The sequence below is a fragment of the Polyergus mexicanus genome, unplaced genomic scaffold (assembly GCF_030449975.1).
Source record: "Polyergus mexicanus isolate NDT 795.1 unplaced genomic scaffold, iyPolMexi1.0 SCAF_2, whole genome shotgun sequence".
Taxonomy (NCBI): domain Eukaryota; kingdom Metazoa; phylum Arthropoda; class Insecta; order Hymenoptera; family Formicidae; genus Polyergus; species Polyergus mexicanus.
In genome coordinates this window covers 10,704,734-10,729,618 of record NW_027223322.1, presented here as the reverse complement: position 1 = coordinate 10,729,618, position 24,885 = coordinate 10,704,734, and the positions used below count along the sequence as shown (strand labels likewise).

At 40.2% G+C, this 24,885-nt stretch overlaps 1 protein-coding gene and 1 long non-coding RNA gene across 2 annotated transcripts in view; one reads left to right on the top strand and one right to left on the bottom strand.

Moving 5' to 3' along the window:
* The window catches only part of LOC138942290 (uncharacterized), a 46,420-nt gene that overhangs the window by 6,042 nt on the left and 15,493 nt on the right, over positions 1-24,885 (top strand). The window lies entirely within an intron of this gene.
* On the bottom strand, positions 7,506-24,304 carry Drgx (Dorsal root ganglia homeobox). The gene is made up of 4 exons (XM_070312421.1): positions 24,210-24,304; positions 18,720-18,925; positions 13,550-13,995; positions 7,506-8,405 (listed from the first exon to the last, which is right to left on the bottom strand). The coding sequence occupies exons 1-4, from the start codon at positions 24,292-24,294 to the stop codon at positions 7,898-7,900; spliced, it is 1,245 nt and encodes a 414-aa protein (XP_070168522.1). The 5' UTR covers positions 24,295-24,304; the 3' UTR covers positions 7,506-7,897.

The following is a 24,885-nucleotide window of genomic DNA, read 5'->3' as shown; positions in this document are numbered from 1 at the left end:
CCGCGCCGCTCCCCGATCATTTTCGCGTCTTCGCCTTTCACGGCACCGGCCGCCACGTGCCACCGATCGAATCGTCGTTTAGCATTTCGCTCTATTTTCGGGCTCGCTACACAAGCAGAATTCCCAAAACGGAAATTTCCCGAAATTTTTGCGGTTTTCCCAAGTGGTAAGCTCCTTTGTCTGAAGCTTGATGAAAAGTGTACATGGTAATGTCTCACGACAAACGAAAGAGAAATAACAATTGGAAAATTTAACTTTCACCATTATATACACCTTTTCTCGCGAATAATATTGCTCATTAAATATATCTTTAACTTTATATAAATATGTGTGATTCTGGTCTGTTGATTCAACAGTAATAAAAAGTATACACGCATCGAAATAAATTTGTTTTTGTCAGATCTTAAAGCTTGTATATAGAGATTCTACAATTTTTTATTATAATTTCTTTACTCTTTATCTTTGCACAATTTAATAGCTCGATTTAATTACTTTTTAATTCGATAGTATGCAATAAACGCATTTCAAAAAATGCGTAGTAATTAAAATTTTATGAATATATACAGAAATGAGAAAAAGACTATAATAGTTATTGTCATTTATTTCTGGCAAATACAATGAGAAAAAATTTTTGGGATATATAATCCCTCGGAAATTAACTCAACTTGCGAGATAGCGTTAAACTTGACAATTATTAGACGATCATTTTACAATTAAACTTGATCCAGTTCTTTCATTCCTTATTTCTTTTTCTATCTTTCCGTCCTATTCCAATTAAATGCTTAACATATGATTTTTCTCGTACAACAAGTATCTATTTGTATTTCTTTTATTTATTATGTTTTTATCTCTATGTTAATATTTCGTAATGTGCGTGAAATATTTGTAATCATTATTGAATCTTTATTGAAAAAGAATAAACTTACAATTATAATGCGGAAATATATAATGCCTTATTTGAGGAGATCAATCTTAGATTTGTCATTTGATAACTTTGTTACGATTCGCATTTCTTAATACGATTATTATGGATTTCGGAAATGAGTCCCTAATCTTGCAATCAGAGTGCAAGAATTATTTAAATTAGACCAACGAAGTAAATGAGATCGTCGAAGCGATGTCTTTATCTTCTAACAAGCGCGCGCGGAATCCGAAATCCGACCGATAGGATAAAACGAAACGGAGAGAAGCGAGAGAAGGGGTTTTTCCCGCGGGCGGGATTACGTCTATCCTGTATACGTTACACGTGAACCAGATATGTCGATCTGATCTCTTCCCGCCGAGTCGAAGGAGAACGAAGGAACGGCCGCGAAGTGGATTCGAAAATTGAAAATCATTGCTGCTTCTGATCCCCTTAGTTTCGCCAGACAACCTCAATAAATTCTCCGCTCGCCCTCGCGCCCGTGGCTTTATTCTTTATAAGGCGTTATATCGGAGAGAAGAGGAGATCCCAGGATCTCTGCCGGCTATCTCCTTCTTTCTTTCCTCTCTCGTTCTTCTCTTTGTCTAGCGCGAAACCTTCCCATCCCTCGTTTTAACGACGCATATACTATTAACGTCGCAAATTGTATGAACGCTAATACACATAGTTTCAAATTTTACAAATATTTTTTTTTTTCTATATTTATACCAAGATAAGTAATAGAACTTGTCAAGAGTAAAAAGTATTAAGCTAAACGGTTGGGTTGGGCCATGAATGATGAATAAAACAATAAGATAAAAATATATTTGTTATCCATTGCGGGCTTGCGATAAAGTTTTTCCTCTTTTTTTTTTTTCAATTTAGTGCTTTAATCACATTAAAACGTTTTCTTATAAGAGGGAATAAGAGAGTCTGCGGAAAAGTTAAGAAAGATGCCGGAGAGCTTTTAAGATGAAAATTGAAATATTTTAATATTCTTCTACTTATCTAAGATAATAGAGAGACAAAAGTACGCAATTAATGGATATTCAGAAATTATATAATCTAACATATATATGTCCTACTAAAGTATATTTATAATCTATTATTATTATAAATTGTTAGCATTATCATTATTATATTTACTATTTCAATTACTTTGAGTAATTATACTTTAGTAGTAGAGAATACGTCTCTTAATAATTGAAAGGGCCGAACAGCACCATCGTTAATACAGTGATATGACGGGTGGCGAAAGTGAGACGTCGGGCCGTCTAATAAACAATTGCCTTCGTTCGCGGCATCGCGCGCGCAAAGTGGCCTTATTTTTCCCCTAATTCCATCAGGGCTGAAAGTGGCGACGCGTCGCGAACGAAGCCCGAGAAGGGTAGAGACAGACACCATGCTCTCTTGCTTCTCGGTCTCTCTTCCGTTCCTCTTCTCGGGACGGTAAAGCGTGAAGCTGGCTGGCTGCTACTGCCGCCGCCGTTGCCGGGTCCTGGAGCGCCGCGTTTCTCAGCGGCTTTGACATGCAAATTGCCTGACAATGAATTTCGTAAAACCTTTTACCGCGGAGTGCGCTTCGCGACGGAGGGGTGAAGGGGGAGATGGCGCGAGCGAGGGAACGGCGGGTTGACGGAAAGGGAGAGAGAGAGAGAGAGAGAGAGAGAGAAAGGTGAAACAGAGCACGCCCTCTCGCGCACGACCCTACGCATGCATTTGCGCGAGGGGGAGGGAGAGGGAACAGGCAGGAGGCTCGGGAAGAGAGACGCCAGACGACGTCGCGATATTAATCACTGTCTACTGGCGTCAGGCAGCCTCAACCATCTTCTCTCCGTGAAGCGCGAATCTCGTGATACTCGAAAATCAGTTACTCGAGCCCGATTAAAACGACCCCACCCCCTCTCCTTTCCTTTCGCGACTGGATTGAGATTGATTTCAATCTCGCGCGTTTTATCGAAGATACCGATTGTTGAGAGAATAAGAGAAAAGAATTAACTCTAATCTATTGTATTATGTGTAATCTTTTAAAGAGTTATTTAATACTGAAGACAGAAAATTATATAAATATCCAGTTTTTTAGGATGACGGGAAATAACAAATGTTATTCTCAATTAATAATCTCGGCATTAATACTTATATATGTATATCTATTATAATAGATTGTCGTAACTGGATCGGATGTTTGACAAGAAAACTATATTTAAAAATGTAAAAAAAAAAAGATTGAACGTTTCTCTCGACTAATTTTCTATTAAGTATTTCCATGCGTATTCTGCTTATATATTATAAAAACAAAATCTTTAAGAAAAAGTATGTTCCAGGAGCTTTCTATATTTTGTCAAATATTTCTCATACACATGTTGTTTAACTAATCTACTTCTAAAAGGAAAAAAGGGAATTCAATTTTCGTCATTCAACATAAAAAAAGCCGCTGCTCCGTAGAATCCTTGTAAAACTCGCTTCTGCAGGAAATGGCACCAGCTATCGCGGTTATTTTATCCGTATTGCCGCGGAGATCGCGTTTGTCGTAAAAAGGATACTCCACGCACGTTGCTTGAATTGTAAAGGACCGCTAACCAACGACGCGGCAGTGAAGATAGAAGAGAGAGTATCCGCAAAATCCGCCCACCGGTTCCGGCGAGCTACGAGGAAGGAATGTTATCGGGATAAGATACGGCGGGATCAATCGGATTTTTCTACCCGAGTCCGCTCTCGGCGTACAATGACGCGATAGATTGTCGACGGTACCGGCTCGTTGAATCCCGGCTAGCCACGTAATGGGTATCGAGAGACATCGTTAAGTGTCGATCACCTCTCCCAAAGTGGCCCGTGATTCAACCTCCCTTTCCCCCTTCGCGTCTTTCAAACCCGCCGCTTTCCCCGTCTCGCCTTCCATCTCGCACCACGCCGGGCAAGGGTGCTGTAAGCTGTAAGGTTACGTCGGTGCTATAGATCGCGATGGAGCAGAGGAGCACGTCGAGGTGGCGGCGGCGAAGCGGGATAAGAAGAGGGAGGAAACGAGGAAGGAGCGGAAGCGAGAGGAGAAGGTGAAAGTGGGAGAGGAGGAGGTTAAGGAAGGTAGATGCGGGACGGAGAGGGATGGGGGATAAACCATGATGTCGTTGATTAATACGGTTTACCAGTAAGTGTAACGGAGTGTGCAGAACGTTCGCCCCCGCGCGCGTCCGCCTCCCCCTCCGTCGCCCTCCCTGCAGCTCCTCCGTCTTCCATCGGGGTGGTTGCCTCCTTTCCTCTCTCTTACCACCACCTCCGTCTTCTTCGCCATCGCCACCACCACTATCACCTCCAGCCGCCGTCGCCGCCGTGGAGGCACAAAAGCTGCCCTCCCTTCCACCCTCGGCGTGGAATCCGTTGCACCAACCGGGAGCCACGTGCCGATCAATGGCGTCTTGCTGCTGGTTGGTCGAGCCGGGAACAACCCCCTCGCTCGCTTCTCCTTCTCGCCCTCCCCCGCATCACCCTTCTTTCCCCCGTCTCTTCCTATCTACCCCTCCGCGTGCTCTTTCTCTCCTTCCTTTTTATCCCGCGAAGAAGACTCGCCGCGTATCCCCGAGGAGGGTTGATCCCATAAGAGAGGGCGAGCTTTTCTTATGAGAAGCATTGATTGCCAACACCCTCTCCGCCCTCTTCACCGACTTGCGTCCCGTCGCTTCTTCTCTTTCTCCTCTTACCCTTCACCGCGTTCCGCTTCTATTCCTGAGGCTAACGTCTCTTCTGTCTTTCTCTTTTCTTCGCGATGTTGCATTATTTCTTCTAACTCCTATGTGTGTTTTTACCGGTGTTGTATTCGGCAACTCGGTCTCGATTCTTCTCAGTTATGGTACAATTATTCGTCTATATGGGGTCAAACGAGTACTTCTCGCGATGCTAGAATGCCATTGGCGGATACGAAGATGGAAAACTTATTGCATTGAGATCAAATCACGGAATGATATCTGCGATATGTAATCTCGCGGTAACGGTAAAATAAATTACGGAATCGGAATTTTCAGGATGGACGAAAAACCGGAAGATCTCGGTGCAAAATATACGATAACTAAGATAACTAGGTTCGAGTACTCTTTTTCCGAGCTCTACTGGGTAATTGAAGTAATCATGCGAGGAAATGATTTGTACACCGGATTCATGAGAGAACAAATTTATTCGTTATATCGCTACCACAATTCTGACTACATAGTGTGTAATCGCTACCTTATAATATACTTTTTATTAGACTATCTTTGATTAGCAATGACTATTTATCGAGAGGTAATATACAGGTTTCTACAAACAACTACATCCGTTCTCGCTTCTATGCCTCTCGCTTCGCGAAAATGCAATGAAATTACAGCATAAACGGAATTATATCTCTTTCCCGTTCTCTCTCTCTCTCTCTCTCTCTCTCTCTCTCTCTCTCTCTCTCGTCATATTCACGTATAACATTAAATCAAATCAAATCTGTACCGTACACTCATCCTCACTTTCATGTACGATCGTTTCTTCTTAATCGAAGAAAATTAAGAAGAAATGAGAGAGAGAGAGAGAGAGAGAGAAAGAAAGATCGATCTTATTTGATGATTACATTAATCGCTACGTTACCTGACAAAAATCTGAAATCGATCCATGTCGTCGAACATTTTCTTTTCTTTTTTTAAGGCATATAAGAGTAGTAGCCGACTCGAGACGAGAGCGATTTCTTCGCGTTACTTGTAGTCGGAAATTGAAACCGATGTAATCAATGAATGAAATCAATATGATTATAGAGAAACATCCGATCTTGTAATTTTTCTTCTTTCGATTTAACAAGATCGAAATCTGAATTGAAAATTTACCGGTTTCAAATCCCGCTCCTATAGAAATGTTTGAATGAATGCACACGCTCGAGCCTATATCCGCGTAGCTTGAACGAATCGACTGGTCGAGCATATCCAGCGATTGAATATACAGCGCATCAGGCACGTGTTGGTCCGTCGCGTCTTCTTACTCGCGTGGAAGGAAACGAAACCATATTTTCGCAAACACTTTGCTATACATCTTCGTATAACAGCGAATTTCTTTGGATGCACACTAGTGCGCACTAGCAAATATTTTTTAAAGATTGTACACAAATTTTTACAATATAAGCATAAGTAATAAAAACATTAAGATAACAGTATGAGTTATTATCATTATTGAGCAACAATAATAATAGCTCTTAATATTAATTTTTTTTTTTTTTTTTAAATTACTTTAATTATTATTTTAATTATTTTAATTTCTTATGCCATTGTAAACTTTTGCACGATAATTTTTATATATCAGCGCGCACTGGTGTATCCAATCGAATTCAACTATATATGTATATATAAGTTTCGACATATTTTAAGACTGGTTCGTATTGTATGTATACAATACGACACGATGAAAAATTCTTCTATAACAACGTATTCACATTCACATATTAAATCTACAACGACATGTAAAGATAAATACATTTTGTATTATGGAAGAATATTTCGTCGTTGTCTTGTATAATATGAATCGATCTTATTGTGTCATTTATTCGCTTCCATTTTCTCTCGCCGCTGTTATTTCCATTATATACAAATCGCGACGTTTTAAATTCAACATGTCAAATCGAAATCTAGTCTCCTCCTCTTCTCGTAGATTTTTTTTTTTTTTTCGGTAATTGTCTTCACTTGTAAATAAGAAATTCGTCAAACTTGTTGTGTCTGGAACTCAATATTTTGCATAACAATATTCATTGGAAGTAGTAGCGGTGATATAAATATGCTTGCGTCGCAAGTTAAGGCAATAAATAAAATATCACTCGGTAGCTTAGAATAAAGATTTGGACATTATTGTTGATTATATATGTGAGAAGAACGTTTATGTCTGTGTGAATACATTCTCTACTGAAGATTATTGTGATAGACGTCGCCTATTTACATCTCATCCGCAATTATAACAAAGTAATTTGCAAATTGATAATGCTGCATTATTCAACAATTTATTGCATATTTAACAAGTATTAAAATGTAATCTTATTTCTTTCCCATTTTTATTAAAGCGAAAAAGATAGAAAGTGTCAAAAAAAAAAAAAAAAAAAAAAAAAAATCAAGAATGATTCAAAAAAATTGTCGTATATTATTTAAAAAATGTAAGCATTAGTAATGTTTATAAAGAAAATAGTTTAGGCTCAAAAATGTTTTACAAAACTTTATAAAATCGATTCTGGCTTATAAATAAATAAAAATGGAGTTGATTGTCGAATTTTCTTCAAACGGAAATCTCATACTTCTAAAAAGCAGCGCTTTATATAATTTAAAACAAGATTTTCTCTATCAAGAATGCGCAAGTTCCTAATGGCGCATCATAATTTATTTTAACAAGTTACAAAATCGAAGATAGTATGAATACAGTTTGCAATGTTTCTTGCACGAACCGTCTTATCGAGCGAAGTTACCAACTCGCGGCACTGTGGTTCGTTAAATCATCATTGCCTGCCGGAATTGAAACTCAAAAACTCGTCTATTACAACGCCGAAAAATGCAAGAAAGTTTTCTCCGTTAAAAAAAAAAAAAAAAAAAAAAAAAAAAAAAAAAAAAAAAAAACGATAAGATTCAAATATAATCATAATGAAGAAAGCACTTGTAAAGATTGAAGAGCAGTATATAATCTCAAAAAGTACAATTTTCGATGCTGAATCATTAAATCCGATAAAATCTACGGTTCGAAAGAAATTATAAATTCTACAATCAAAAGTAACAGGAAACATCATTTCCACCAATAATATCTGCTTGGAAAATATAGCATAAAGAAAAGGGATTCTCAATATTCTCGTTATGAAAATATGCATAGAGATATTATCCCTGTCGCTACAGCATCGAGATTCGAACTCACCGAGATCATTATACCGCTCCTGACTTTTTGTAATCACCCGATGGTTTAATCTGCCCTTGACGGGATTTACGCCACGTTTACAAGACGATTTCGGCATTCGTCGAGGCGTTCCTATGGATCCTCCTTGGTAGTTGGCTGTATCTGGTGTACTACGCTGGGCAAATGATGATGATGATGATGTTCCGGTCGCCTGGAGAGACCCAGCAGGGGCGGCAGTAGCGGCAGGGGCAGAGGCAAGGGTAGACCGCCGGGAAAACCGGCAAGACCGCCGAGGAGGGCCGAGGCGGTCGAATGTTCCTGAGCTTTTCTTCGCAACTCGGCCAGGCTGTTACTCCGATGGAGATCAGTGCCGGTGCCGGTGGTGCCTGGTTTGCAGCAACCGCAGATAGAACCGGGCCATCCGGTCGGCGACCAAGACAGCATCTCCTGGAGGCTACTCGGCCGATGCTGGTCGCTGGTGGTCCACAGAGACGGCGTCGTCGAGGTCAGTGATGTTGACGCGCTGCTGACTATTTTGTTAGCGAAGAGCGGCGGCGAGAATTGTGCGGCCAGATGGGGTGAAAAGAAGAGGGATGTCGGTGGTTCCACCGGCCTAAACCCAGCGCCAATTCCCGTGGTGCTAAGAGTTTTACGAGAAAAAGAGAGATTAATATAAACAAGAGAGAGAGAGAGAGAGAGAGAGAGAGAGAGAGAGAGAGAGAGAGAGATGAAAGAGAGATTAATATAAATAAGAAGAAAATTAAATCAAATTTTAAAAATTAAAATTAAAAACATAATTTATATGAAAGACGTATGATGTAGATGTTTAAAAAAAGTATAAGGAATTTGACTTATTATAAATTATAATATAGATTTTTAACTATTCGCGCGCAAAGAAGATTCGCTGAGTGGATATTTCAAATTGTAGACGGATCATCAGTGAAATATTAACAATTTTAGGCAATGAACCTCGTTTAAGAATCTTATAATACATTAGTTTGATAGATATAAGTATATATTATGATATTTTGATATTTATACCTCCAATTATTAAGTTCACTTTTTTGGGAAAGTAACACTCAAGAAATCTATTCAAATGTAAAAATCAATTCTCTCCGTGAATATATCAAATATTATCAAAATAGATATTATTCCCTTCTAACAATGAAAATGTTAGATTCGCGTGTTAATAAAACACCATTGCACTCATAATTATATATCCCTTTCATAGGCTTTATGTTGCATTTACGAGACGATTTCAGCATCGTTGAAAAAATTCTAGCTAGATTCCTCTTGGTAACGGCTTATATCTGGTGGCGAGCAAATGATGACGATACTACGTTTACATTGTAAAAAATCATAACGGTAAAGTAAGAGCACAGATAACATTGAAGAATATTACTGCAATTGTAAGAACAGTATCCCCGATAACAAGAGGATTGCGTACGCAAAAAAACAGCATGTTATACGTCGAAAATTTCGGCGCTCGTTTTTAACGCGCTGTTGTTTATACGTGCACATTCGTCTTGTCATTCGATCGGGAAGATAAACGACGCAACTGCTTCATTTATCGTGGCATTATTTCTCGAAATACGATTGGGATAAGTATTAAAAAACGCCAAAAGCGATCATTCTTTAGGAGCATTTAGAGATTATTAGCCGGCACTATAAATTAATTTTCGCGATTGATGACTCGTTAAAATACCGTACCAATACGTATTTCTCACATATTCATTTAGAAAATAGAAATTGAAGAGGAAGAAGATTATAAATTATTGTTTTATTAGGATATTTAGTAATGCTAGACGCTCTACGTGCTGTCATATTTCAAAATATAATTAGATAAAAGATATCGGGAGACGCGCGTGATTATATGCAATTACAATACAATTACAAATTATTATTATATGTATATATAAAAATAAATATTATATATATCAAAAATTTCTATGATAAGAGCTTGAATTCTCGACAGATAAAACGAAAATATTTCATCTCCACGATTCTATATATTTCTAAAAAATACGATTTTTATTTATTGTCCCTAAATGATATTAAATCCTTTTTTCCGTCTTACTTATTTAATTATTCTTAAATTAATAGCGTAATTAAAGCCTATTGCTTCACACGAGTACACAAAGATTTCAATCATCATGCTGGAAACGATCCTTAACTCGACCGCGAATTAACGCTATTTCAGGCACCAGCGATTATCGCCAAAAGGACGTCGCAATTTCGCGCGATTCCAACTACCGGCGTTTCAGCGTAGAGAAAGCGAGAGACCGAGACAGATAGAGACGGGCAGAGATTGAGATTGAGATTGAGAGAGAGAGAGAGGAGCCACAGTCTCGCAACGCTAATCCGATTAGCACGCGCGATGTTCCGCATCCTCCGAGAGGAGAGGGGGCTGCTTTGAGGCGCTGATGATTATCTCAAATATTAATCACAAATATTGTTTAATTAATGTAACGAGCTCGAGTCGGAGTCGGGGATCGGGGAAGGAGAGGAGTAGAAGGGAAGGACGCATGGGAACGGGTAGGAGTTAGGGTAGACAGCCCACGGCGTTTAGGTCGTTACTGGGGAAAGGTAGCGGGGTAGGATAGAAAAGACGTTGCAGTTCGTCGGCAGAGTAGCGGATTTCAGATGGTTGCCTCCCGAGGAAGGGAGGTAAAGCGGGGTGGGAGCGAGGAGGTGGAAAACCGCGACGCGCGGAGGCGGCGGCGGAAGGGGAAGATCCGAGCCGCGGTAAGCGGTAAGCGCGATAATTAGCGGCAATTAGCCGCGTAATCTACCGTGCATCTTGCTTACGTGCGCTCGTTTGCCTTCCGCGCGTACACGACCGCACAGATATATATATATATATATATATATATATATATATATATATATATGCACGCGTCTTCCGTGCACACACGCGTATTAATCCGCATCGCAAATCGCTTTAACGAAGCTTGCTTGGACGAAGTTGCGACTTATCGGTACGCGTCTTATCGACACGGAGCGTTGCTCGGCACAGAGTTACGGTGTCGAGTTACGTTGTACAAGGGATGTGACGGCTTAAACACAGATTCTGCAGAAGCATCTCTTGCAGAAGCGAGATGATTAATAATTCTCTCGCGTGCGCGTGTTCGGAGAGAGGAAAAGTTAGGATTTGGGAGAAAAGAAATATTATAGATAGCGGTTTCCCTAAATAAGATGATAAAATAACATGAGACGAGATGAGATTTCTTTAGCCGATTAACTTTGTGTTAATTCTTTGATTTAATCTTATTCGTTTCTCTCTACAATTTTTTATGTGCGCATTTACTAACATGTGATTTATGTACGGGAGCGTCTCCCCCATTGCAAATTCCATTTTTTTATATTTTTCTGAAAAAAAAAAAAAAAAATTATGCAGCTTTAATTTTGAATTTTTTTTTCTGCTGTTTTTATTATTTGATATTTTTTCATCTGTGTTTTTTTATCGCTGCAAATTCGCGTTAGAGGTCATTATTTCATTTACAGATGTGTACATTATGATCACTTTAATTGTTCTATTTAACATTCCACCGCTCTATTTTACTTCTATTTAGTTTTTTATCCTGTAATCGCTTCTCGGCGTAATCGATAACTATGATATTACCTAGACGAGATAGTATTTTTCGCGTAATAAGACTCCATTAAAATCTTTATTTAAAATTCAATAACATTAAACGCTTTCAGTCCCGCCGGATATAGCGGATATAACGGATGAAGCTAAAGCGAGTAATAAAAGTGACAGGAAACGATTTGGAAATGGATGTGTTATCGCGCAAAAAACCGTTTATGCAATACTCTGCGAATATTGATAATTTCTACAACGCGCAAATGCCAATCGATATATATATACAACGATAATTTACGTTATCATTTTTCCTACCTGACTCTTTCCTACCTGAAAAATCGCGTTTGGGTTCAACTAACAAGAGACGAAAACTTTTCCCCGAGTAGCGCGTAATCAATTCTTAAGCTACCGCCAGACTATGCGCGTATTCGCAATTCGTAATTCGCGATTCGTGAACGGTATAAAGAAATCTGATTGGTTGAATTTGACGAATCATCCATCCACGTTATTCACGAATTATAAACGAATCGCGAATACGCGTATAGTCTAGCGCCTAGCTTTACGCTCTCGCTCAGCTTTTCGAGAGTATGCGGCGAGACAAAGAGGCGATATCTAGCGACGGAGATAACATCTTCGCGACGCGAATCCGCTCCTGTACAGCACACACCGCGAAGCCGCTCTTAAGGTAAAGCTAAGGAAAGAAGGAACACGGAGCTTACCCTCTCCCCCTCCCGTTACCCCCGACAGGAGCTTCGCCGTGCCTTTGAATAAATGATGGGGATATATTTACGGCGAGCAGTTTTAAATAAATTACAACTGCGGGGAGACGGCGACGGGATATCTTCTTCCTGCCGTTTCTTCTTCACCTTCTCCCTCGATCCTCTTCGTCGTCGTCCCCTGCCTCCCTCCCTCCCCTCCCCTCCTTCCCGCCCCGACACGCTATCCTCTTCGTCATCCCCGCCGTCTAACGCGCCTGCCGCTGTATTACGCGTCTCCGCAATGTTTTTCGGCATTTTTTTTGTTTCTGCCTCAATCCGTAGAGAGAGAGAGAGAGAGAGAGAGAGAGAGAGAGAGAGAGAAAGAGAGAGAAAGAGAGAGAGAGAGCCCATCGTCTCGAGGATTATAAACGAATGCTACGTCCTCGCGGAAAGAGAGAATCGCGGGCGGGATAGATCGCCCCCTTTTTGATTCCTCGAACGTGCCCAGCTCCTCTTCTATCTCTTCTCCCCATCTGCCTTTATCCGATGTCGCGAAATATTTCATGCGGCAGAAACTTTTTCGATGTACGTACGTACGTACTAAATATATAAATTTCTCAAACATTGGTGTTATGATAAATAAATTGCGCATATAATATTAAGCAAATGAATATATTTGTTTTGTAATGAGAAATATAAGGAAAAAAAATTTCCGCTTTATCGGGGGATAAAAGATTATATTCGCAGTTAAGTCTATTGATTGTGACGCGAGTCTGTGGACAAAACGGCGTTCATTCTTGATAACGCGCGCGATATCATACTAGTATGATATACCGATTTTCCTACAATTGTCGATAACTTCGTCCAACTTTAATTCACTTGCTCCCAGAATTGCGACATCAACCATGCCCGCTGGAAAACATCGCCAGCCCTTTTAACCTTTTTATCCGTCGCAAACTCTTTAGCCCCCTCATCGCGTCTCGACGCTTCCTCTCGACATGCGAGTCGTAAATGCGAGATGCCATCCAGTTTCACGAGACAAAGCTTCAGAGGGAAAACTGCTCCCCTCTTCTCTCTCTCTCTCTCTCTCTCTCTCTCTCTCTCTCTCTCTCTCTCTCTCTCTCTCTCTCTCTCTCTCTCCTTCTCTCTTTGCTTCGTCATAGGAGTGGAAGTTTAACGAGGCGACGATTATCGCGATTATACGAGTGGCTATGATGACGACGACACTCGCGGAAGAGGCTAGCGGGGGAGGAAAAGGGAAGGGAGGTCTACATGCGGCTTTACCGGTGGACGACGCGCCGTCACGAGAAGTGGTTTAATGGCGCGTATCGAGCATCCGGCCGGCATGTTCAGCGGCGCTTGCACCCGTTTGCTCGCTGAAATCGCCCGGGAGTTTATAAGGGGAAAAGGAGAGGAAGATAAAAGAGAGAGGGAGGGAAGTTGAGAAAGAAGGAGGAGGATATTTCCTAAAGACGTAAATACAAACGAAGCTTAAGAGCTCACCTCTCGGCGGGCGGTCCGAGACCCCCTACGGCGCTCGGTGGCGGCGGTGGCGCCCTTATGGGGGTCGGCGGTGGCGTCGAGACGCCACCTAGGGACGGCTGACTCGGCTGAGGACGGGGGCTGACCGAGGCGGAAGTCGTGCTGGGACTCCTGGAGCCGCCACCGCCGACCCCGCCGCCGCTACCGCCACCGCCACCGCTACCTCCGATGCCTTCCGCCACGGCGTCCTCCATGTCGGCGGCGCTGCTGCTCGTTGTGGTGCCCTCCGGATCGTTCCCCGTGGGGCTCGGGCCCGCCGACGATGACGTCGGCGCGCTCAAAGCGGAGGATTCCACGTTACCGCCGCCGCCGCCGCCGCCACTGCCACCCCCGCCCTCGCGTTTGCGTTGCTCCTCCTTCAGTCGCTCGCTCTTACGCCATTTCGCTCGTCGATTTTGGAACCATACCTGGAAATTATAATGTGGCTACGGTTAGAAAACAAATTAATATTTAAGAATAGAGATAACGTGTTAGAGCAGAGATTGATGCTTTTAAACTTTGGAGGATCGGGAAGGTATTATTTTTTATGTAAAAGTGTCTGTGCTTTTTCAATCAAGTTAGTGAATTAATTTTTCTAAAGACTTTCTTTTTCTACATAGAAAATTAATACATCCTACTAATATTTAATCCGTTGATGGGTGTTGTCCAACTCTCTCATTATTAATATCGATATATCAATATATATATATATAAATGTCGCAAAAATACTTTTCATTCATTTAACATCCAGTATAATATGCAGTAGCATATTTTGCTCCTTTATTTTATATTGCACGCTTTTAATATATATTTCATATGTCTATTCTACAATATAATTTCCGAATTATAAACTAAATGCGAATGGATCGTACCGCGATATATACATTCACGGAGAAGTTAAATTTCTCAAAAGCCAACTTTGCGGAAGTTTGCATAATTCGTTGATTCAATACTTCCAACGTTTCAATCGAATATGACTATGCACGACGAAAAACGACGAGAGACAGAAGGAGAGGAGAAAAATGAGACGGTCGGTCGTATCTACCTACGGCACTTCGCAATTTCCGCAAATATGCAAGAATAATTGCATGCACGGAGGGGTGATATTCTGAGGCAGAGGAAAGCACGAGGGTGTCCGAGAGGTTGGACGAGGGAGGATTGAAGGGAGGGGACCGGGGGCACTTTCCGCCGTGCATGTTCAACGAGCCGACAGCAACCACGGCGGCCGAGTGTTTTTTAAAAAGCTCGAGTTCCGCTAACGAGGCTAACTTGACATAATACCGGCTGAAATAGACTTTATTATATCCAGCGGTTCTCCGCCGCTAACGTCGACTTCTGTCCCGCGACAACGTATGTGTAATAACCGAGTTTTCACGCGGACAAATCTTCATATAGCATATTAATGAAAGAACGTTACTTATAATCAGAGATATCACTCTCTATCTAAATATCGAAAAATCAATTAAGAAAATTTATTATATACGGACAGAGTCCGTTTTACAATACACAAAGTACTGTTTCACGAAGGAAAGAAAAAAAATGTAATATTAATTTTCATTTTAAAATAATTTCGCATATAATACTCGAGAAAAATTATTTTAAAAATAAAAGACTATGTGTGCAACATTTTTAGAGAGACATACAAACTGTATGTTTGAAAGTTAAAAGGAAAAAAATCTTTAGCAGAAAGCTGGCATCGGCACATCTTGTATAATAGGTCTGGAAAATGATTATCTTACATTCGAGCGCGGAATTTTCGCGGGAGGAGAGAAGCTCGGAAAATGGTTTAATAAAATAAATACGATAGGCACGACTCTCTCTACCGCCTCGAACATCGCGAGGAAGTGAAAGATGATGGCAGACGGGGAGATATAATAATATCCTAAGGGTTACAGGGGGGCGAGTAATAGCTGGGAACAAAGCCATGGTTCCGTAGGGACCGTCGTCGTTTTCCTTTCCACCCTCGCGCGATCTCTCTCTCTCTCTCTCTCTCCTCTCCATTTTTTTTCCTTTTTCAATATGAATTTAATCCGAAATTCGTTGATAATGGCATGACTCGACCTCGTCGCTGGTAAAACATTTTTGATCGGCCGCACCCTTGTTAATGTATTGCTGTTTGTTATGGGATTACCGATCGCACGTATCGCTGCATTACGCTTTTTAGAAACAATGAAAACGATAATTGATGATAATTCACGAAAAGCTGTTCTTTTTTTCAACAGTTTTTCCATCATAAATAGAGACTTTTTAATCACAAATGTGTTTACAAATATCCTTTTTTTCATTTTTTAATTCTTGACAATCCGAAATTTTAAATATTTTCATTAATTGTCTTGATAGAAGAGTATGCAATAATATTCCACGTTATCTTTTTTCCGTTATCTAAAATTTTTTACATTTCACAATTTTAAAAAAGAAAGTGTGACGAATAGAGAGAGAGAGACGATTTGTAAAATTCAATCGTCGAGAATGGGAGAGCTGATGTGTACACTCTCAGAAAGGATTTCTGATAACGAGACAAAAAATATTCTTGACATATTTAATCCTATCGCAACCTTACGCGGTATAAAAATAAAACAATTTTAAAATTAAATCAATAATTCCTTTTCTTCTCTCTCAAATTAAATAAGATTGTCTTACTATCTTGAGACAAGAGTAACATATACAAATCTAAGCTTATATATTCTCGCATTTAGAATAACTTGATGTTAGCGCCACAATAGTCGGCGCGAAACCGATATGCGGTGACGTTACTAGGCATTTTATTCTAGATTTAAGAATTTTCCATTTAAGATTAAAATATTCCTTTTTCGATAATAAATATGATTGTCGCTATATCGATCCTATTTTATGATAGATTGAAGAGTAATAGCATTAGATCCGGAAATCTTTTCTGTGGGTGTAATAGCGCCCAGCATCCCTGGTCCAGGGCGAACGCAGGTGCGAGCGGTGCGGCGCCGGAGTGGCGTTTGACGCGGCGCCTCGCGTCGCGTCTAATTCACGCATGACAGTAATTGCCGCTTGGCACATGTGCACCTCGTACTGCCGAAAACGCACGACTCGCAAGCGAATAATACGTATGTGCGAGGAAATATATGCACGCCCGTCGTGTGGGTGACGAGACGACGCGCGCGGTACGTGCCTCGACGATACATAGCGAACCCTCCTTCAACCCCCGCCATCCGCGACCCCGCCGCTGCCTCCCTCCCCCCCCCCCCACCCCTCTAAGAGATTCTAATTGGAATCTGGAGAAGAGAGGACGGGCGCTACATAAACGCGCCTATTTGTCCATTATTCCAGATTCCCTTTGTCTTCGCTAATGAAACAATGAGTCTGCGCCGTAATTGCGTCACAGCCAGACCAACTCTCTCCACCCCTCTCCCCACCTTCTTCGCCGTCACCCTTCTGTCTCTTTCATTGTAATATGTACATATGCTTTAACGTCTTTCTCCCTCTCTCCCTCCCACCCTCTCTCTCATAGAGAGATATCGCAGCCTTCTCCTCAGCTTCACAATCCGCGCAATGCGCTGTCTCTTAGAACAGCCTCTTATCACTTTGTGATCGAGGATCCTTCACAAGTCAAGATATTAGCGACGAGAGGGCGAAGTGTGTCGGGATATTTATGACTCTTCCGGTAATGTGCGACGGATATTACATTTCGTAAAATAACAATGGTAATTAATTCATGGCAATAATACATGATTGAAAAGCAAGAGGGAGATTATATTTAGTATCGAGATACCATTTAACTCTGAATTTTCAAACTTTGTCGAAAACTACAGTTTGTAATTCGACGAAGACTCACGTCCGTCGTTGAGAAATCAAAAGCCGCCATTGGTAATCAGATATCCTCCGCAAATGTTCCGAATGGATTTTAGGGAATCGCCGTTACTGCAGGGATTCTCAGCGCGAATTACAGCGGCGTGAGTAAATATGGCCGTGAGGACGTGAGGCCAGAAGTACAAAGTAATCCCGGAGATTACCGGCTTACTCTGTCAGAAGATTACGTCAGGTCGAGGGTGTCAGCTCGCCCCTTGGGGTCCGGGCCCCTTCCCCCTCCCCCTCTCCTTCATCTTTCCGCCCTTCTGTATATATATTCTCGCTTTTGCGGCGGTATTACCGCCGTACAACCAAAACAATCGATCATTATTGCCAATCTTTTTTACAGAGATCCTTTTTATTCAATTAGTTGTTAAATCTAACATGCGCTTTTATTTCAGCTGTTCTGTATTCTCTTTATCTATTCATAACACGTTATATGCAAAATATACCTTATATTTTAAAATCTTTATTATGTATATATATATATATATATATATATATATATATATATATATATATATAAAATAGGTGTTTTAAATAATAAAACAAATAGATAAATAAAAATTGAAAAAGGCTTGTTCAAAGCATGCTTTAACATATTTTTACGAAATTACGAAATATTTGTGAATATTAATGGATGTATATGTAGGCGCAGATAATACGTTCTATTATGCGTTTTGCGAAATATTATACAAAAACGCGTACAGTGAAAAATGCTCTCGGAATTTCTCTACTTTTAACGCTACAGAGGCGGACAAAAAATTACCGGGTTGCCGCGCGTAATTTTCTCATCGCATTAAAACGCGAAATCCAATCTCAATGCGCTGAGACGCATTAAAAGATTAAACTGCCAATGCTCTCAGACGCGAATATTCTGTGAAGTTTTAATACACGCGCTTTCACGTTATCGAATAAACGTGATTATACAACGTGATTAACATATTTTCAAGTAACCTGTTTTAATGTATCCTTAAATATAATATACAGCCTCTTATCGTGAATTTATTCATCTCTCTTATACCAATAGATCTTTTTATAATTTAATCGGATTACAAACATACTGTTACATGTTGTATGTAGTAAGATATGTACGAGCATTTGCAGTGACAAAATGAAAAATAGCGAATAAAAATATTTTATTATACATACATAATTATATATAAATTTTCTTATAACTTTATTAGAAGAAAATTTTATATAATCATTGTATTACAATAAAATTATAATAATTTAACAATATTCAGCTACTCTCTGGACATGTTTAAAATATATATTTATTATTCGAGAGAAATATAATCAGGTTGTAAATTGAGGAGCTTTTGATATTCACCTGCACTCTAGCCTCCGTAAGATTAATCTTCATAGCCAAATCTTCCCTCGTAAAGACATCCGGGTAGTGAGTTTGCGCGAAGGCGGACTCGAGTTCCTCCAGTTGCTGAAGGGTGAAAGTAGTCCTATTCCGCCGTTGTTTCCTCCTCACGAAGGAATCCTCGCCAACTCCGTGTAGCGCCGGATGATAGGCGGAGTAACTAGTATCTGCAACGAAGGTCGGGAGGAATAAAAAGTAACTGTTTTTTAAATAAAACGCGGTAAATTTTTTTTCAAAGATCATGAAAAATGTAAGAATCCATTTTTTTTTTAATTGTTGAAAGTGCAACCATAGTAAACCATAGTAAACTATATAATAGACGTTATTATGAAAATATATATATATATATATAAAAAAAAAAAATCCATTTCTTTCCCGATCTATTTTAGACGAATTAATTCGATAAAGTTTCGCCTTTTAATTCTTGACAGATTCGAGAATTTGCAAAGTTCCAATGGAACTTACTTATTGTTAGTTCGGTACTTCGCATATTTCACTGCGCTTGACTAGGATCGGAGAAACTCGATAACTTGAAGAAACTTGTGAGTTACTCACAATCTTGCAGAGTTTTCAAATTTATTACGGTAAGCGTTATTGCACAAAATAAAATGATCAACATAAGGCATTCTCACGACAAGATATATCGATTAAAGTTTATTATTAATGTAAGTTTAAATATCTCATTGTAAGAAGAATCACATTCGCATACACATACATATATACTTATATCTTCCTGATTAATCTAATTTGATTGAATGCAATTTAGAAATTTGCGAGGGCAATTCTTGAATTCTTGCAATGGATTCTCTTCGTAATGGGTTTTCAGTATACTCTCTCTACACCTTTCTGTTTTCCGAAAGTTCACCGGTATACAAATTCAAGTATTTCATTAAAAGATGTGTACGTTGAGAAAAAAAAGTTGTTAATTTGACTAAATTCGTCCAACTAATTACTACTTCTTTGTATTTCTTTAATTGAAATATTTAAGTATTTAAATCAAATATACCTCATGTTAGATTTAATTATTTAATATGTCGTATTTGACTTAAAACATTAAAATATTTCAATTAAAGAAATAGTAATTAGTCGGACGAATTTAGTCAAGTTAACAATTTTTTTTTCTCGGTGTAGTATGCTCTGTGATTTCATAACATTTTAACACAAAAACTCTTCAGTATATACATATATAATTACACCAATTTTCTTTCTTTATATATATATATATTTTTTTTTTTTCACGTTTCTACTATATGCATTTTGTAATTACATGGCCAGACGAGACATGTTAATTAAAAGTATTCGGAAAAGCGTGGTTAACTGCGGTCGCGTGTATGTATGTACGCATACATTTACGCAAAGCGTCGAAAAGTGATGCGTCGATATAAAGGCATTGGTCGGATATGCGCGCATACAACGAGACCGCGAAGTGGGAGCAGACGTTACGAAGCGGCCGGAACCGCTCATCAATGATGCAGAGCAATCAGCGCAATTAATTACCGCGGCGCTAAGCCGGGGCTTAGCGAAAAACACAAATTAATTTCCTAAGCTCATAAAAATTCATGCCACTCTCTTCTCTCCGCCGCCCGGCTGTCTCTCGCTTGCTCGCACAATGTCTCTTCCTCCTCCTCCTCCTCCCTCTCCCTCTCTCTCTCTCCGCGTCTCTCTTTCTCCGCGTCTCTCTTTCTCTTTCACTTTTTCTCCCTCTCGACAGAGAATGATAACAGTAACAAGGGGAGTAAGCGAGATGAGGATAACGTGATGGTGTTGCGCCATCACAATGCAGCCGATTTATCCATATAGTTGCATCCACAGGGACGAGATAGTTCGCCTCGATGCCACTGAACTTTCATAACTGTCGCGGACGTGCAATTATACGCTATAGTCGCCACGTTCTCTCGTATCGTTTGCAAAATTAATATCAACGAGGATCCGCGCGAGGATTTTCGTTCTAAGCCGCACGCGAAAATAAACGATACGTAGATTTTCAGGCCGCCGATATTTTATCAGCGCGTTTAACGATATCGCGGACTTGCGGATGCACTTGAAACTTGATTTTCGTGCCCCGTTGTCTATATATAATTATCATGCCAATTATGAATTTCTTTGTCTTAGGAATTATATTGATTTAATACGCAAATGCGTTATCCCTTGTTCGTTACCATTCAGAAAACTTTAATATAAATCTAATCGTGAAGCAAAATTTATATAGGCAGATGCCTTCGATGGTCTAACAATAAGGCGTAAAACGACGAATGTATAAAGTAATGTAATTTTATCGATAACAGGATTCGATATACGTTTCTCTCTCTCTCTCTCTCTCTCTCTCTCTCTCTCTCTCTCTCTCTCTCTCTCTCTCTGAATCTTTTAATATTTTTAAATTTATAAATAAACGCAAGAGAAACTCTTTCTCTCTCAAATTTATGGTGAACTACGATATATAAAATATATATAATGACAATACACGTGTAACGTTATTCGGCAAAGCGCGAAAGACTTTTTTCACGTTCTCGTATTGATAAGTAACAACCGTCGTTGTCTTCGAAACGAAAACAGAGAAGCGAATCGGGCGACGACCGCGGCGGCTAAATAAATTTGCCGGTGCCCCAAACTGAAATCCACTCAAGATCTTAGATTAGAGTCGGGCCGAAGTAAAGCCCGGATCCAGACAACTCGTACAACTCATCGGGAGTCGGTCTGATCCAATTTATTAGTAGTGCCTCGGGTACACGAAAGAAAGAGAGATAGAGACAGAGAAAGATAGAGAGATCCGGTGACTTTTGCGCTCAGGACGCACGCGCGGCTTTCTTTCACGACACGCTTCGTCGTCATCGACGCTTTGTCTACCAGCCGGCAGAAAACACAAAGCGAGGTGATTAATTTTTCGCGCACGGGGAGCGAGAAGAGTCTCGTTAATCCGCGTGTGTTCGTTTCCTGACGAAACGTAAAATCACATTATCAATATAACTGAGATATATATTATTTATACTTGTTCTCAGATAAAATTTAATAAGCCCTTAATTTAGAAATTATTGCCTCAAGCTATTAAATTTCGATTCCTTGACATAACGTGTGTATATATATACCCTGTTTTAAATAAATTAATTTCACATAAGCTGTGAAATATTGCAGATCGAAATTTGAGATCAATATGAAAAATTAGATCCTTCAGAATCAAAATCAAAATCAAAATTCTTTCGGGCGAAGTTCCATCTTCAATAAAATTAAAACTACTAAATTAATATAAAATTCAACTCGAATTTCATGTTATTCGAATTCTGCAATTTATTTGCTGGTTTCACGTTTTCACACGGGCAGACACATCATATCGGAGGGGATGAACAATTCAAAATTATTTCCAACGCGCATCACACGCGCCCTCCATAATTGTCCGTATCCGTTGCATTTGCGAACTGCAGGTCTCGTCCTCGGTGGCAGTCCCCGTGAGGGAGGGGACTCGTGGTGGAGACCCGTGGAAAAACTACACGTAGAGAACGAAATCTAATGACACCCCGACCGTTACTAATGACACTAACGAGGTAGTTAGATGTTAGAGCGAATGTCGGTGGGTCTGGACCGTGGGCCGAGTGAACCCACTTACCGACTTATCACGTAGTTACCTAATCTGTTTATCCCAACGGGGGGTAGAGGAGACCAGGGAGAAGGCTACGAGCCGGCGTGGAATAGAGGGTGGGAGGGAGGGTGGGAGGAAAGTAGACGAGGGGAAGAAGGGGGCAATTGGTAGCTGGAAGGGTGCCCGGACGTCCCTGAGGACACCCGTTCCCCCCGCCCCCCCCCCACCCTTCCCCTGTGCCCCCGCGTCCACCTCGACGCCCTGTTCGATCATCTACCGGAGAGGAGAGATCGCCGTCTCTCCCACATTTATGAGCCTCAATGGGCGTTGTGTTTTAAAGAGAATATAAAGAATAGCGCGCGTATATACACTTCCCACGTTCTTGAATTTCCCGCGAATTTATATCCCGTAAAATAAGCGACGGATTATTTTCTTTTCATTTGACGTAATGTATATTTGACATATATTTTATGGCAAAGGCTAAAAAAAGGATAGACTAACGCAAATTTCCTAATTTTTTGCCTTCGTTAAACTTGATCTAAATCTTGTCGAAATTAATATTGTGATGTATACGCCGCTTTGTTATTCAGTTGAAATAATTTTAATATTTTCATGAATATAAAAGTTATTTATATAACTAGTTATCGTTTATAACTAAGCATTAAAAGATACACAAGGCTAGTGTAAAGTTTCTTTTCTTTTATTTTATTATATTAATATAAATCTATAATATTTACACGTTACATATTTTTTTTATTTATTTAATTTGTCTGTTACTAAGCACTTTTATGCGCTTTAAAAATCGCAATAAAATGATCATATTTATTATAATCGAAAGCGACGAAAGATTTTCGAAACTGGGTTAATCTCTCTCTCTCTCTCTCTCTCTCTCTCTCTCTCGAATAAAATTAATATAATTCGAAAAATTGATAATCTCACGTGTTATCGCGTACGATTATGTTGTAACTTAATAAACCATCATTGCTAATGAAAGACGATGAGAGAATAGGTTGATTATTATCATTGATTGTCGTTGGTTTGATAGATTGCGGTCCGGAAATTTATTACCGGGAATGGGACGCGACTTGAAAAACGATCTGTGAATAGACAAACTGGCGTTCAAAGTTCTCGGATAGTGTGACTCGATTCGACTGCCGGCGGGACGCGGTTTAACTGGAAGTTGGCTCCAAGTGCAAATTAAGTTTAGCGGCCGTCCAGTTTGTAGCGTCCACTTTGCGTAACTCGGTCTAGTCAGTAATGTAACTTCATCGATGTGTTCCGCTAGAGCGCAAGTGCCGGTACAATCAGTCTGCCCTCCCTTCGTCCCTTCCCCCTTTTCCCTCGCCACACTCCCCGTTGTATACCCAGTGTCTCGTTCTTTCTCCGTGTCGCTCATATCTATTCTTTCTTCCGTTTTGCCTATTGTCATCTCTCTCCTGGAAATTATCTCGAAAACGTTGGGACTCTTCTCACGAAAAACAATATCGCCTATTTAATGAGGAAACGTATCGGTTTGAGATTGAAAAAGTTGAACTTGCGAATGGAGGGATCAAGATTTGTAAACGATTCGATTTGCAAATGTATTCTCTCCGTATATGCGGTTTTTTTACGCTCCATCTGTTTCTCTGTTAAAATTTTCCGCGAGAGTTTCACATCATTTTTCGATGAGCGTAAAAAAGATGTTATTATTGAAAATTATTCCCTTCTCTCGAATAACCGCGCGAATAAATCCAAAAACTTCGCGTAATATCTATTTTTATCAGTATGAAAAACCTATACGGTCGACTTGACGCCGATCGAAAATCGACGAGGGGGATCACCAGGGAGGGTAAAAAATATCGTTGCGCGCCCGCAGGAGGAAGAATCGAATTTTTACTTACAGGGGTGAGTCGGGGCGAAAGGATACTCCAGGGACGGCGGTAATCGCGGCGCCGGGAGGCCCGGGGGGCAGTGGTAGCAGAACATGCTTCCGGCCCTGGCCACCGCCGCGCCGCCCCCCGGCCCGCCGGCCCCCCCCGCGCCAGCACCCGGCACCTGCGGTTGACTCGACGGTTGCTGTTGCTGCTGTTGCTGCTGATGGTGCTGGTGGTGGTTATTGTTCGGCTGGTGGGCGTGGACCGCGCCAATCTGCAACCACACGCGTCAATGTCAATTGATTTCATAATCTCTTTCGCGCGAAAAAAAAAAAAAAAGATTTCCACGACCAGTGGTTCGAGCGAGCGACACGAGATTCCTTGCGTTATAAAATAATTTTAGGATAAAAGTATGTATAGGCGAGATATTAATCCTCTTTATCTTGCTTAATAGATAAATAAAATCCGACAATAAATATATAGCTTTTTATCATAAGTAATTTGTGAAAATATAGATATCAGATTTACTTAAAAACACTAGAAATTTGAGTTTTTTGAAGTACTAAAGACAAAACTTCTGTCATGATTATCGTCGGAGAATTATCGGCAAGAAAACTTGGACTTTTTCTTATGAAATTAAATAATAGATATACGTCTAATCGCCTTACGTATCTACAGATTTTTTTAATCCTAATGTTGTGCT

Excerpts from the sequence above, each read along its gene's own strand:
- Drgx (XM_070312421.1), bottom strand. The coding sequence starts at position 24,294 with ATGTTCTGCTACCACTGCCCCCCGGGCCTCCCGGCGCCGCGATTACCG. Across the intron at positions 18,926-24,209 it reads TTTCGCCCCGACTCACCCCT|ATACTAGTTACTCCGCCTAT; the intron begins GTAAGTAAAAAT and ends CCTTCGTTGCAG. Across the intron at positions 8,406-13,549 it reads CTCGGACCGCCCGCCGAGAG|CACCACGGGAATTGGCGCTG; the intron begins GTGAGCTCTTAA and ends TAAAACTCTTAG.